Consider the following 15,021-nt stretch of genomic DNA (forward strand, 5'->3'; position numbering starts at 1 on the left):
TCCCCCATCACTCCATGTGTATCTATCTCTCTAGGGCTGTATGCTCCATCAGAAAGGACAGTGTCTTCTATGGAGGAGGACCACTCTTTGGTTAGTGATACACAAGTAGCTGTACTTTCCTGCTGGAAGCTCCAAATGGCTCTCAAGAAGGCTGTGTGGGAATATGTCTATTCATGATTTACGTAGGAGCTGTGAGCGTGGACTGTGGGTCAGAAAGACTTGGTTCTGACCTTTTGCTGGAAGAACAACCCCAATGAAGTTATTTCTCTAGAGCTCAACGTTCTCATTTATATGACAGATACTTGTGAGTAACAGCATATGCCACAGAGGTCTGTGTAGTAGGGTAGATCTGGCTGTAATAGAAACCCCTAGAACACGAGGCTCTTCAACAAGAAGGACATTCGTTTGTCTTCTATATAAAGGTCTATGTCAGTGGTTTAAGACTAAAATGGTTGGTTCTGTGTTCACTAGGACTCAGGGTCTTTGTGTTTTTTACCTGTCACCTTTCGAACTACAGCTTTCATTTCCATGACGCAAGAGGGCCACCCAGCCTCCAGAGAGTTTCATTCTAGCTAGCAGGAAAGAGAAAAGAGGAGGGAATTTTTTTTTGTGACACTATTCTAGAGATACAACACTACTCTAGAGTGTAGTAACAAACCTCTCCTCACCGCAAACAGGGAACCAATGACAGACCAAAGTGAGGGCACCAGCTGAGTCCAACGTGGTGAATCATTGAGCTTTATTGGGGTTACACACAGAGATATGGGCAAGGGGTTACTACAGGAGCAGAAATGACTCAGACACAGCTGTGTCTCCAAAGCCCACCCCAGTACTGGTGGCAGCTCATGAAGCTGGAAACAGAGTTCATTTATCAGCCTGCAGGTAGCTCAACAGGCTGGAGAGCATCCTTCTCAGGTCGTTCAGTTGGTGTGGACTCCTTTCAGGCAGCTGGGCGGGTCTCTGTTTCTCCCGGGTAGCTTCAATGGCCTGAGCTTCTTTTAGGTAACTTAGCTTCTCTGATAGTGGTCACAATGGTCTTTATAGCTACCCATGCTTGGGGGCCTATTGCATCAGGGAAGTTTTAGGGACTTCCTGGAACCTTTGAATTGTTTACTTCCTGTCTTGAGGAGCTCCCCTGCATGATAGAATGTTTCACTTCCCTTTAAAACATCCTATTGTCTCATCCTCATGTTGACATCCTGTGTTTTAAGGAGAGCCCCTCCACATTGGGCGGTTTTAACCTCAGAGGGAACTCCTCCACAAGGAGTTACGTGGGTAAAACTAAATCTTACAAAGGAAGACCTATTACACAGACCTGTGTGGCATATGCTGTTACTCACAAGTATCTATCATATAAATGAGAACGTTGAGCTCTAGAGAAATAACTTCATTGGGGTTGTTCTTCCAGCAAAGGTCAGAACCAAGTCTTTCTGACCCACAGTCCACGCTCACAGCTCCTACGTAAATCATGAATAGACATATTCCCACACAGCCTTCTTGAGAGCCGTTTGGAGCTTCCAGCAGGAAAGTACAGCTACTTGTGTATCACTAACCAAAGAGTGGTCCTCCTCCATAGAAGACACTGTCCTTTCTGATGGAGCATACAGCCCTAGAGAGATACACATGGAGTGATGGGGGAGGAATGGGGTACCCCTTAAGCCATCCAGATTAACAAAATCAGCTCTGGTGATGAATATCAAGGTGTCATAGCCAAATCGCCCTCACGTCCATCCACATACCCTTGATGTCTCCAGCCTATTGAGCTACATGTCAGCTATAACAGAAGTGGATGAATTAGGAGATGAGATTTGTATTTAGACAGGCATGTGCTAACTAGTACATCTCTATCACTGTCAAAGAGGGGGAGAATAAAATGGTATTGAGTCGTTAAGACGACTAGCACCCTCAAATACAGACATTTGTGAGATTTAAACATGGCAATCCAAGTTGAGAGAAACCCGAACAATAGCTGGGTATAGAGTCATCACTCACCTGTTGTTCCCACTGCCATCTTCATCCTCTCTGAGAGAAGGTGGAGGATATTTCACAACTATGACGATGTGTTTCCTTATTTCAACTGCATCTTGCTGATACTGTAATCCCCGGCGGCTTCTCTTCTTTTAAAAGAAGTTTCACCTTTTATATCGTTTTTATTTCATTTTGGTTTGTTTGAGACAGAGTTATGCTTTGGAGCCCGGGCTGCCCCGAAACTCACGATGCAGCCTAGAGTAGCCTCAAACTTACGTCAATCCTCCTGCATCCTCCTCCTAAGTGCTGAGATGACAGGTTTCAATCTTGCCATCCAGCTTTTAAAGATCCCTTTAAACATTCCCTCATAAAGGGAAACCGTGTAAGCAGGAAAGCAAGGCAAAGGTGAATAGAGCATGCAGGTGATGGTTGTCTTGGGTAACACACACAGGGATGGGTTGAAGGGTGGTCTGGGAATCATCTCTTTAGATGCATGCTATTGTCCAAGTCCTAGCTGGTGTTTTGGGTAGCAGGTCCACAAGGTGCCTATGGCATTATTAAATAACTATAACCAAATAAAAACGGAAACACACAGACCAATGGTCCAATAACAAACCTGTGCCATGAATCTGGGACTACAACTGATGTAATTCTATATACTTTTGGTCCTTAAATTGCCTTCATGTACACTATATTACCTGATATATGCATTTGCATGTCAATACAAATCATACTTTTTTTTTTTTGTAAATAGATTTCCAACAACAATTTCTTTTTTTGTAATGCTTTGCTGGGGCTCATACTGAGGGCTTTGCACACGATCAGCATATACTTTCTTTCTGCCCTCCAGCCCAGCCTGACTTCCAGCTTCTGAAGTGCTTTTACACATCCTTAACAACGCTCGCTTGAGCAGCTCGCTGCAGATGACCGAAAGCTCAGTGGTTGACAAACAGGACTCTGGGTTTTATTTTGTCCTTATGATACCGCTACAATGTGGGTACAGCAGATGTTATTTCCACTACTTTCTAGACAGGAAGGAAGAAATTGAGGGACTTTTGTGAGGTCACATGGCTAGCCAGTGTTAGAATCGAAGGCTCTGGGTCTCTTTGTAGAGTGCCTTTCCTGTGGCTCATCCTACTGTCCGGCTGTTCATTGGTTACTCATTTACACTGTCCTGTGCCGGATGTCTTGTCCTTTTGAGCTGTGTTCATATGAGTGTACTTTTGGGGTGTGTATGTGGAATATGTGTCTTAGCTGTCCTGTGTGTTCCCTAGGTGCATCTGGCCTTTGTAACTCCAGCAGAAACACCCCCCACCCCGGGATTTCTGTGATCCGTTGGTCCCAGGACCTCAGGTTTAGGCACTGCCCCAGAATTCCCCTTGCACAGGAAGGCAGCTCAGTATCAGGAACAGGTTGCTAGGCAATGGGAATGGAGCAAGAAGCAAGGAAGCAACGCTTGAGGACCGGTGGTGTTTAATATCTCCTGAGAGCTGATGCTGTATGCCTTGTGAAGCGTTATCGTAGATGCCATCTCATTTAATTGTTACTCAGTTATGAATGGAAATGTTAAGATTTTTTTTCTCATTTTTCCAGATAGAGGTGCTTAAGCTACCTCGCTACGGCAACTGGATCTTGCTCGTTTCTATTTTGTCGTTTCCCACTGTGCCTTGGTGCCTCTGAAGAGCTCATTCTCTTCCCAGCCTCGTGGAAAGAAACAGGTGACCGCTGAATGCCAACAAGAAGTCCTGGAGACCCCACCCTGCCCTGTGGGTGGTGCAGGGCAACACAGAGCTGAGGGAGTTAGGATGGGAGCCCCTTCCACCTGAGCCCCTGAGGACTTCCTCCTCCTCATCCCTGTGTTCCTTTCTCCGGCCCTGCATCTTCGTGGTCTCAAGTAGTGCCTTTAAAAAGTCAGGGAAACCTGGAATTGTCTAGCTCCATTTTTAGGGGTAGAAGGAGGCTATGCAGCTGCAGACCGAAGTGAGTTAATCTGCCTTCTATCCCCAGGCCCCCTCTGCCACACTGCCGACCCAACCACTGTGTCTTCCCCATTAGACTAGGATTATCACCATCTGTCACCACAGGGCTGCTGAGCACAGAGCACTGAACACACACAGTACTGAAGGCAGTGCTACCTGGAAAGGGGACCAGTTGTCGCCTTGGTCCACAGTGAGTTTTGCTGGATCCTGAGAGGGTGACTGTAGTCCTTCACCTTTTTGTCTCTGCCTTCCTTGGGACAAGCATCGTCTGAAAATCCGAACAGGGAATAGACACCAGCAAAACAGCCTTACCCTCCTGGGCTATGTATCCCAGGCCCTTTGCTCAGGACACTGCCCCAGCTCCAGAGTTTTCCTGGGACACAGAATCTCACCATTTGTAGCCTCAGGGATGAATTCCCCCAACCCTAGAATCATTCCCCGGCCATTTCCCCTTGCTATATTAACTCCATGAATTCGAAACACAATGAAAAGGTATATATAGGAGAGGCGTGAGGTCTGTGGGTGTTTTGAGATAAAGCCTGCCTTTGCTGCTCAGGCTAGCCCTCTGACCTGTCATCCTCCCGTTTCAGCCTCCTGCATAGCTGGGATTACGGGGTCTACAGTGCCCCATTCCTTTCCCATCTTGGGTCATTTTGGATTTACATTAAAAATATGTTCAAAGCACAAATTACACAACAATACATTTTCACTGAAAAACACAATCCATGAGAAAAAGTGTAAAACACCAAGCATGTTTTGGAAATCGTGACTATTGCCTGGCACCTGATCCTAGGATGAATAGCCTCGGTAACCCCAGCACTATCCCAGTACCCCCCATACCCCAGGATCCATGTAGGTAAATTTTTACCAATCACCCGTTTCTTTCAAAATAGAGCCCCCTCTCCAAATTCTCCGATGACCTATCTTCTAGATCCGAGCAGCTGGGGAACTACAGATTTTGTTGGAATTATCCTGCTGCTTTTCTGTTGCGCTCCCCCTTCCCTTTGCCTGGCCCTGGTTAAGAACGAGGATTTCTCCTTGCTCTCTCCTTGACCGCCGGCTAGCAGTCCCGGCCAACCAGGTCCCACTGCTCTCCCGCCGCTGGACATCCTCCCCTTTAAGGCCCACCCCTCCCCCATGCCCACGCCTCCTCCCCCCCAAGCCCCACCCTCGATCCTCCCCTTTAAGGACTAGCCCAGGACGCCGAGCAGCCTGTGACGCGGCCGCCGCCCCCGGGCTGCTACTTCTCGGCGCGGCGATTCCCCCCCGGCCGGGCCCCGCCGTCCCGCGTTCCCCGGAGCGCACGTCTCCGGGGGGAGGGAGCAGGGCTGGTGGGCGCCCGCGGCGCACAGCGGGACCCACGGGGCCCCGCGACCCGCCGAGCCTGGAGCCGGGCCGGGGCGGGGCAGCCGGCTCCAGCCCGGAGCAAACTTCGCCGCCGGGCGGGGCGTGGCGGGGACCCGGGCCCGAGCCGGAGGAGGGGGCGGCCGCGGCCCCCGCCTCGGCGCGCGAGTCTCCCGGCACCATGCTGTCGGGCTCTCCCGGCCAGACCCCGCCGGCGCCCTTCCCCAGCCCGCCGCCGCCGCCCGCCCCGGCCCAGCCGCCGCCGCCGCCGCCGCCGTTCCCCCAGTTCCACGTCAAGTCGGGCCTGCAGATCCGAAAGAACGCCATCACCGACGACTACAAGGTCACCAGCCAGGTGCTGGGCCTGGGCATCAATGGGAAGGTGCTGCGGATCTTCGACAAGAGGACCCAGCAAAAATTCGCCCTGAAGGTAAAGTCTGGGCCGCCGTGGAACACGCTGGGATCCGGTGCAGCTTCCGGTCACCCCGCGAGTGGCCGGGACCCGAGGGGACTCACGGGGACTGCCATGTTGGGGTGTGAGTGGGATCCAGCCGGTGGCCACGCTTGGGTCCGTCCGGGACGGCCTCTACTCGCTTCACCCGGCGCCGAGGACACGGTGACCCCATTCTCCCTCCCTCCTTCCTTTCTGCGGGCACAAAAGGCCCTTTACTCATTGAGCTGGTTGGTGGGTCGGTTTGGAGAAGTTCGCTCTCGGAGCTTTACTTTAACCCTGCTCCTTATTTGGGAGCCGGAAAGTGACTTCGCTCTCGCTGGCCTCACGAGGTCGGCGCGCAGTGGTGGGGCGCGCCGGCGCGGCGCTGGAGACTGGGGACCCCGCCTCCGTGCCCCGCGATTGTCTGGAACCGCCAGCGCCTGGCCTGCGCTGCCGGGCAGGCAGTCTGCGCCGCGCTGTTTCCATTGCTCCATGCACCGTAGGAAACCTTATCTGTAAGCCAGGCTGGGCCCAGGGCTGGTTCTGCAAAGCCTACTTTGGTCTTGGTGGCTGGCGACTCGAGGCAGGAAACCTTACTCTTGTGTTTGGGAAACGCACTCCTAATCTCTCTAGGTCGAGCTGTCTCCTTCTGTGTCTCTCTCTGTTTCTTTGGTATCGGAGAGTGGAGATTTCAAAAGGTCTGTCATTCAGGGTCACCACAAAGTTTTCTTCTCCCGAGCGTTTCAAGTTACACCATATCTCTAAAGGTCACTTGTCAGGTTTCTTTCCCTTGGGGTGTCTCAATGATTGGAGGATCGGACTACTTCCTGTGTTATATTTTTCTCTTTCCTTTCAGCCCACACAGCTTGTTTTGTTTCCAGCTATTATATACTACACGAGTTATGGGTGAGACTGTTGTCTTGTACCGTCAACTGGACTATAGCCCTGGTACTTTGTAGGGAGCAAGTAAGTCTAGTTTCTATGGTAATGTTCTTGCTATTTTCATCCTCAACATCAGATTTAAAAATAAACAAAGCTATAAGCTCTTGCTGCAGGACCTTGGTTGTAGCTTGGTGTTGAGTGTTGGGGAGGAACTCTTATCCTTGCCTTGAATACTACAGTATTTGTACTCTTCACTTTTCTTTCTATCCATATTAATAGCTAAGTGAGGAAAAGACTTGATTGGGTTGATGTGGCTCTGACCTTGGGGACTGGAGGTAAGTGAACAGTTTGACCACAGTTAACTGTATTGTTGAGGACGTGACAGATGTTCTTTCCGGGAAAGACTTCTCCCTCCTCTGAGATGCCATCTGCCTTTACTGATCAGCAGGCTGGGGACACTGGCTGTTCATTCTCTTGGATAGTTGGAACACAATATAAAGACTTTTCAACAAAAACCCTTCTTCCTTCCTGTTCTCCTTAAACACACACACCATCCTGGGTTGTCAATTCAGATTTCTAGTATAATTAACACTAGAGGTATGTGTGTGTGTGTGTGTGTGTGTGTGTGTGTGTGTGTGTGTTTCTCCTTTGAATAGTTTTGAAAGGAAAAACCCTAGCAGCATATTAAATAATCCTCATGCTTATCCTTTCTCTAGTCAGAAGTGGGTGAAGACGGAAGATGGAGTCTGTTTTGACAGGCAGCCTGCTCCTAGATCTTAGAAGCTGACTCAACTGTTAGGTTTGCAGATTTCTCATACATCTATGTGTTAAGATTTAATAACAGAGGAAGGAGGGGAGCCAAGTTGTTTGGAGAATGGCACAGAGCAGTCAGCAGCACTTTCCTACCCAAATATTGGCTAAGACATCATCACAGCCGTGGGGAATCTGGTTAAAAGGCATCCCGTTTCAGTGACACTCACCACTGAGATTTCTACATTATATACTTTAAAAACTTTAGGCGCTGAATAGTGAAATGATTTGGAAATAAGGAGCCTTTTTATGCGACAGCAAGGGCAGAAGATATAGTAGAACAGGCTACGGTGATGACCCTTTGGATGCTAAGAGAAGGTGAGACCTGTGCTCTGTAGAGTGTACTGAGCCCATGCCTAGGGACTCAGCCTAGTGTGGCCCTGCATCCTGGCTCTCGTGGGGTTTTGGAAGGCTGCTGTCTTGTAGCCCCAAGATAGGATGGGAAATGAAGGCTGTTCATAGTCTCCGCTCTTTGTACTAGTAAGAAAAACCAGAGCTTTAAAAATGATCCAGAGATGGCTTAGCAGTTAGGAGCATTTGCTGTTCATATAGAGAACTGTCTGTAACTCCAGTTCCAGGGATTTGGACACCCTCTTCTGTGCTCATGTTTATATGCTTGCTGCACACACATACATGCAGCCAAAACACCCATACACATAAAGTAAAAATAAATAAAGGGCCCACCTAGTCCAGCTGCTTGCTTTATCTTCTTTGGGAAGCTGATGTTTAGATGCCCTTGGTGGGTGCTGTCACCTGGCTTCATCATCCTTCTGAGTCATGCATACACTTCCAGTCAGTGAGAAGCCAGTGGAGAGGGCATCGCCATCAACACATTCATTTTGTAGATGAGAAAACCAAGGCCCAGAATGCAGGCATAACTTGCCTAAGGCAAGTGGTAACTCTTGCTGTTCACTTGACAGAGGCAGGGACTGAGCTCAGTTCTTCTGTTTGCCAGTCTTGGGCCTTTCTCTACTTGTAACTGTAGTGGTGTTGACAGGCATGCAGCTGGTTGCTGTTTCGGAGTGCCTTGAGCCTCAAGAGCGGCTCTGACCTATTGGTCAGAGGACATTGGTGGGTGTATGTCACCTTCCAGCTGCAATTACTAAAGTTGGAGAGGCAGCGTCTAAACCATGCCAGCAGCTCCACAGGTTTTGGATCTGTAACAAGGCTGTTTCCCCCCCACCCTCCCACCCCCTCCCCAATTAGGGAGTTTGTGATAGAAATACTATTTATTATTCTTTGGAGAATCTGTTACTTCTTTGCTAGGGACACCTAGCCTCAGTCCATCTGTGTATGAGTTGGCTGTATTCCCCGTGGGTCACTTGACCGTGTTTGGCTTCACTGTATCATGGTGACGCTTAGGTATTAGCTGAACAAATTTAATTAAAGCCCGTACTATTGTCCCACTCTGCTGTTCAATGCTGATTAGGTGAAGCGTGTTATTGCTTTACAAAGTAGGGAATGTTGTCGTAACTTATCTCTGTTTATCTTTCCATTGCATAGACTAGAGGAAGCAAGGGCCTGTAGATCCTTCCCTTTCTCCAGTGTGCCCCCCTCACGAGGTCAGTCAGGTGCCACGGTGACGTAGCTGCTCTTGGTATCCCGATGAGGAGATTAGACCCTCTCACAGTTGGCCTGGACGTGGTTGCAGGGCAACACCGGCACCCTCGCCTGCCCTGCCCCCCTGGACAGGCCATGTCCTCATTCTGTGTCCTCACTGGAGAGATGACTGATAGCGTGGCTGGCAGGGGGGGGGGCAGTATCTCGGTTTGACGTTTGCTGGATGGCAACATGAGGTGAGGAAAGTCTCGTGATCATGCCACCCAGTTTGGTTCCAGGTCGTTGGCAGTTTGTGGAGCAGTCACCATACGTTTATTAGGACGGAGGGGAGTGGCATTAGTGCCCTGTAAAATGTGGGGGGTCAGGAAACCTATTTGGAGAAGGCAGGATTGACCCGTGTTGTCTAGGGCAGCAATGTCAGTGTGGCAGTCACTGTGTGTGTGTGTGTGTGTGTGTGTGTGTGTGTGTGTGTGTGTGGTTGTTAGTAGTAAAGGGAGCCGACACGAAGGCACCCAGCCAAGTGAACGGTGCAGCCGGCAGCCGCAGTGTGAATGCCGAGAGGATCCATCTCTGCCATCCTGGCGGAGAAGTCTACCGGACTCTCCTGGCCTGGGGGCTAAATTGTGTGACCAGGAATAGAGGGTACTGAAAGAGGGACGTCTGTGAGGATTGATGATGCCAAGGGAAGCCTTGGCTGGTGGCCGTGGGGACTCGCTGGGCCTCGGAGGAATGAGTGGGTCTGCTAGAAGTCATGACGCTGGCTGCAGCTAGAGCCGAGGGGACGAGCAGGAGACCAAGTAGGTCAGGAGCGGTGGGGCCAGAAGATCAGGACTGAACTTACCCACCTTTGGGTCAAATCAGCTTTTTTTTTTTTTTTTTTTTTTGAGTCGGGAGGACTTGTGAATGTTCTAAAGAAAGGCTAGGCCTCATTGAAGTTGGGGTTCGTGGACTTTTGGACGGAAGGGTTGAATTTCTGCCTTCAGAGAACATTTCCCACTTTTGGAAGTAGACTCCAGGCATGTCATCCTGGTATGGTCGTGACCTCTCTCTCTACTGCAGCAGGACTCTGGGCCTCTCTGATGCAGGATTAGAAGTAGGTTAGTTCATGGTCCTTTTTCATTTGTGAATTCTGGGCTTTCACAGAATTTGAAAACTCTATAGTTAAAATATGGTTAGATGAGCCGGGGTGTGTGTGTGTGTGTGTGTGTGTGTGTGTGTGGTGGTGTGTGTGTGGTAGCACACACCTTTAATCCCAGCACTTGGGAGGCAGAGGCAGGTGGATCTCAGTGAGTTTGAGGCCAGCCTGAGCTACAGAGTGAGATCCAGGACAGGCACCAAAGCTACACAAAGAAACCCTGTCTTGAAAATCATATATGTATATGTTTATTAATATATATATATATATATATATATATATATATATATATATAAAATAGGTTAGGTGGCTGAAAGGAGGGGTGAGGACAAGCCATTGTAGGGCCTCAGGGTCACATATTGGTGGGGATCTGGCAAACAGTGCTCTCTTTTGGGAGGAGGATGAAGGCATGGGTGTCTCTGGTGGGGAAGACAAGGGGGATGAAGGCATGGTGTCTCTGGTGATGAAGGCTCTGGTGGGGAAGACAAGGGGATGAAGGCATGGGTGTCTGGTGGAAAGACAGGGGGATGAAGGCATGGGTGCTTGGTGGGGAAGACAAGGGGATGAAGGCATGGGTGTCTGGTGGAAAGACAAGGGGGATGAAGGCATGGGTGTCTCTGGTGGGAAAGACAAGGGGGATGAAGGCATGGGTGTCTCTGGTGGGAAAGACAAGGGGATGAAGCATGCATGTCTCTGGTGGGAAAGACAAGGGGGATGAAGGCATGGGTGTCTCTGGTGGAAAGACAAGGGGGATGAAGGCATGGGTGTCTCTGGTGGGGAAGGCAAAGGGGTGTTACCAGCAGAGCAGGCATCAGAATGGCATCAGGAGTCAAATCCTAGTCTGGAGGCAGAGTCAAGCTCCTGTTACCCACTGGAAGCAAGATGTGAGGGCCTGTGTCAGAGGGCATGCCAGCTAAGGGGGAGGCGGCAGCATTTAGGGCTGTGTAGTTTTGATATGCAGAGCAGACCTGCTTTGCTTGGAATCATGGCTCCCCCTGGGTTTTTTCAGCACAGCAGCCCACACTGGCCTGCCTCCTGTGCTTCACACCCTCCAAAGGGTCATGTTGAGGTCTCATTCTCCCTCCCCCCTCCCCCCAAGCCTTTTGTGTGTTCTGTGCCTTGGGTGGAGGGGAGTGGACAGGGCAGAGTTGTTTGTAGGGACTGCATCTCCTCTTGAGAGTTGAGTAGTAATGGACACCCCTTGGTCATCTTTGTCACCTCCTCCATCCCACCAAGGAAGAAGAGGCTGGGCTGCTCGGAAAGGCTCAGTGGTGTGTTCCAGCGTCTTGCTTGCTTGTGGGCAGCAGGGCCATATGCAGTGGAACCTGCTCTTGGCGTAGGTTTCTTAGACTGCTGGTTATCAGCAGGAGTGGCGCTGGTACTGAAGACCGGTGATCCTCAAACTCGGGTCCCTGGTCTCCTCACAAGTAGCTTTTCACATGGCTCCCCTTGTAAATGGGGGCATTGGTAAGAAAAGAAGGCCATGTCAGAAGAGCTAGATAGTACGTGTACCAGTAAGACTGAAGTGTCTTTTCTAATCATTAGACTAGACTGATCCCCCTTAGGATCTTTAAGACTGACAGTTAATATTCTGAGGCTCAGACATAAATTCAAATATTAATAAACAGAGATGGGCCTGTTTGTAGGGATTATATGCTAGATTAAAAAAAGAAAAAAAAACTGAACTAAGCAGTAATAGCAACAAAAAACAACCCTAAACTCTCAAATGCCTTGCTAACTGTGTGACTTTGAGGAGGTTGTTCACCTTCCAGTGTCCAGCTGCCTACATCCGAGAGTCGGCCTCTAGCCATCACCAGGCAAACGCTGGTAGTGTGGGGTGGTAGACGAGGCCATGCAGGAGGCCCGAGGCCAAGGGTAAGACAGATGCTGACTAGTTCTGCATGGTCAGCAGTACCTGGGCCAGTGTGGATGCCCATTCGATGGGTGTGAGATGTCCAGCCAGCTAACAATCTTTACTGACAGGCTGCTCTTTTCCCATATGAAAGTGTAGAAAGTATTTCAGCCGGCTGCCCAGCGGAGAGGATGGGCTACGCTTATGCTTGCTCCTGCCTTGAAATTAGAAGAATCTTAGTGGCGTGGCAGTACAAGGTGGAAATGGGGCTCTGGCCAGACTCTTTGCCATTTGAAGTCCGAGGGGCCTTTGGAGGCCACTGTGATTGGCTGTGAAGGCTGTGCCCTACATTGAGGCATCTGACTTGGGGTAAGTATGGCTGACTTGTAGTCACAATATTCCTGCCAGCCAGCCTTTGTCTTGGCATGAGTTTCCATTCACTCGAAGGAGGGCCTTTTAATCCTTCCAGGCTCCCTTATGGGCAAAGTGCTGTTCTGAGCCTGTAGATGGGGCTGGTTCCCAGAGTTGATGAGGATGTGAGGATTTCTGTGTGGGTTCCCTGACCCTCAGAGAGGGCTGGGGTTTAAGGAAGCCAGTGGAGGGGGCACATCTGGGGGAGACTGCCTTTCCTCTCCTTCCTGTCTGTGCCAGGCAAGAGCAGTGGTTCAGCATGCATGGTGGGATCGTGTGTGCCAGGCTGGCCTGATGTTTTTGGAGGAGGAGTGACCATGAGGTTGGGCTTGGCCTCTGGCTTTGTCGTGTTCTTGGAGACTTTATTCTGTGGTCCAGTAAACACCTCCGCATGCCAGCTGGGAGGTGGTGGAGCCTGGGACGTAGCCTCAAGGTCAACCTCTATTTGTATGGGATGTTCTCCTTCAAGATGAGAAAAGCTGCATGTTGATTCCACTGGGAACTTGAGCTTCCCAGAAGGGTCATATGAAAGGGCATCTTTTTGAGGGATGTCTTCAGGCATCTCCCGACTCGTGTTGGTTGGACTCATCTGGGAGGTGAGCATGGTGACTGCAGGTGACGACAGCTCTGTGGCCGTCCGTGTAAGGTGGACAGGAGGGAGCTGTGCTGCTGATGCCTCTCTTCTAGTTTACCTCCAAGAGGGGTCTTTCTCTGACTGAAGCAAAGGGAAGGGAGGGAACCCAGAGGACTCTTCCCGGCTCATGCTTGTGCGGACTCCTGCTTCTCCCCTGGAGCTCCTCACCCTCCCTGTTCTCTGTGGCAGGTGTTTGAGTTGGTCCCTGCACGGGCATTGTGAGTATGCTGTTGTTACTAGGAGCCCCCCAGGCCATCCTGACCGTTCACAGCCTGGCCTCCTGCCTTGGGCCCAAGACTGATACCTAGGCCCCTGTCCTAGTGTCTAAAAATAAACGCGCCGCTGCTGCGCGACCCTGGTGTCCGTCCCAGGTCCTCTTGCCACACACTCAAAGGTTTGTCTCATTTTTCACCTGTGCCCTCTCCCCTTCCAGCCTGAGCTTGGTGGGTGGTTCGGGTCAAATCTCTGTCTGGAGTGCTAAGTGATGAGCCTTGGCTGTGGCTTCTGCAGGCATCTTAGACAAAGGCTGCGAGGAGCTGGCCTGCTCATTCCCCAGGCAGGGGAGGGCCAGACAGAGGAGGTGAGCAGGTTTTTAGATGGTTAGGCCTTCGGCTCTGTTTACCTCTGGCCCTCGCCAGTGGGTATGAATCTGCCCCCTGTGCCTGCCCTGGCCTGGGACTGGGTGTGCTGCCCCTTTGTCCTCTTGCCCTACTCCTAAGTTACACTCTCCACCCCACGGTGTGGGGCCTCATGTTACCACATCCTGAAGTATGACCTCATTATATTGACTTCCAGGAGTACTGGGCCCTGGCTTTCCGAGTACCTCCTTGCTGAGTTGGGCCAAGGCCCTTTAGGGCCTCCTATCTCAGCCACCTAGAAAGGGTACAAAGAACAGAAGGCCTTTACCCTCCCACTGTGGTGGCAGAGGCGTCGATGGTGTCCCTGGAGGTGCAGCCTCTCTCTCTAACTGCTGGGGTTCTGTGGAGCAAAGTGAGGAAGCTGTACATGGAGTGTCCCTTAGCTGGAGAGTCTGCGCAGGAGATCTCCTTGATGTCTGCCTGAGCATTTGTTCCAGTCCCTGGACAGGTGTTGGTACAAGGCAGCGCTCAGGTCCATGTTCTGTGTCTGTTTCCTGGAATTAAGGTGTATTTGGGGGCAGGGGTATGTGGGCTGAGTGATAGGAGCCAAGAAGTAGGACTTGGGGAGTCCTCAGCCTCCATGGAGTTAACCACCTGGACCATGTTTCACTGACTGTCGTCCTCTGTTCTCTGTCCTCAGGACTTCATTTGTCCTACACAATTTATCAGCCATGGCCCGTTGGCCTCTGGCTGGAGGAGTTGGGTGTAGTTGCTAAGAGTTTATTTTTAACTGTGACAGAAGGGGCCCCTGTCCTCAGAATAGCATGCGTTCTCGCTTTCTCACTGAAGCCTTCTTCCTTGGCCTCTGATTCTTAGGAGAAAGCTAGTAGACTTGTAAGGAGCAGGTTCTGAAAGAGTCTGAAGGTGGAACCTGCTGATTGCTTGCCATGCCCGGCTTCTGGAGAGCTCAGGGTATGCTGTGGGGGAGTGGAGGATGGCCAGGACCATGAGTGGTGGAAGGAACTCAGAGCATCCTAGGAATGCGGGCAGACTGGTGGAAACCACTCTTGCCCTGGTGTTGGAGAGGCTAGGCTAGCAAGGGGGTATCTCATGCCTTTCCCCGCCTCACTATTGGCATCTAGGCCATTGGCAGGCCAAGGGCCACAGTGAGAGAGAGCACACTGCTTCTTCCTGTGGAAAACTTTGTGGTGCCCTCCTCTCAGGATTACAAGCATCCATGCTGTCTCACAGAGCTGGTCAGGGATGCTCAGCGGCTTCCTCCCCTCTCCTTCCTCCTTCTGTGCTGTTAGAGGAGTGGCAGCATTCTAGATCTCTCTCCTGGATCTCACATTCTCCTCACGTCGTGGACTTGATTACCATGGCTCAGATTCATGAAAGAAAGTAAGAGCGAGTGGAGGCGTAAGTAGAAAAGGAA

At 50.8% G+C, this 15,021-nt stretch overlaps 1 protein-coding gene across 1 annotated transcript in view; it reads left to right on the top strand.

Moving 5' to 3' along the window:
- The first annotated feature begins 5,157 nt into the window (after positions 1-5,157).
- Mapkapk2 (MAPK activated protein kinase 2) overlaps positions 5,158-15,021 on the top strand; it is a 43,657-nt gene continuing 33,793 nt past the window's right edge. The window contains exon 1 of the mRNA XM_028876496.1: positions 5,158-5,721. Within this exon, the coding sequence (XP_028732329.1) occupies positions 5,473-5,721 (249 nt within the window). The 5' untranslated portion in view covers positions 5,158-5,472. The remainder of the gene's footprint in view (positions 5,722-15,021) is intronic.

The sequence above is a fragment of the Peromyscus leucopus genome, chromosome 15 (assembly GCF_004664715.2).
Source record: "Peromyscus leucopus breed LL Stock chromosome 15, UCI_PerLeu_2.1, whole genome shotgun sequence".
Lineage (NCBI taxonomy): Eukaryota > Metazoa > Chordata > Mammalia > Rodentia > Cricetidae > Peromyscus > Peromyscus leucopus.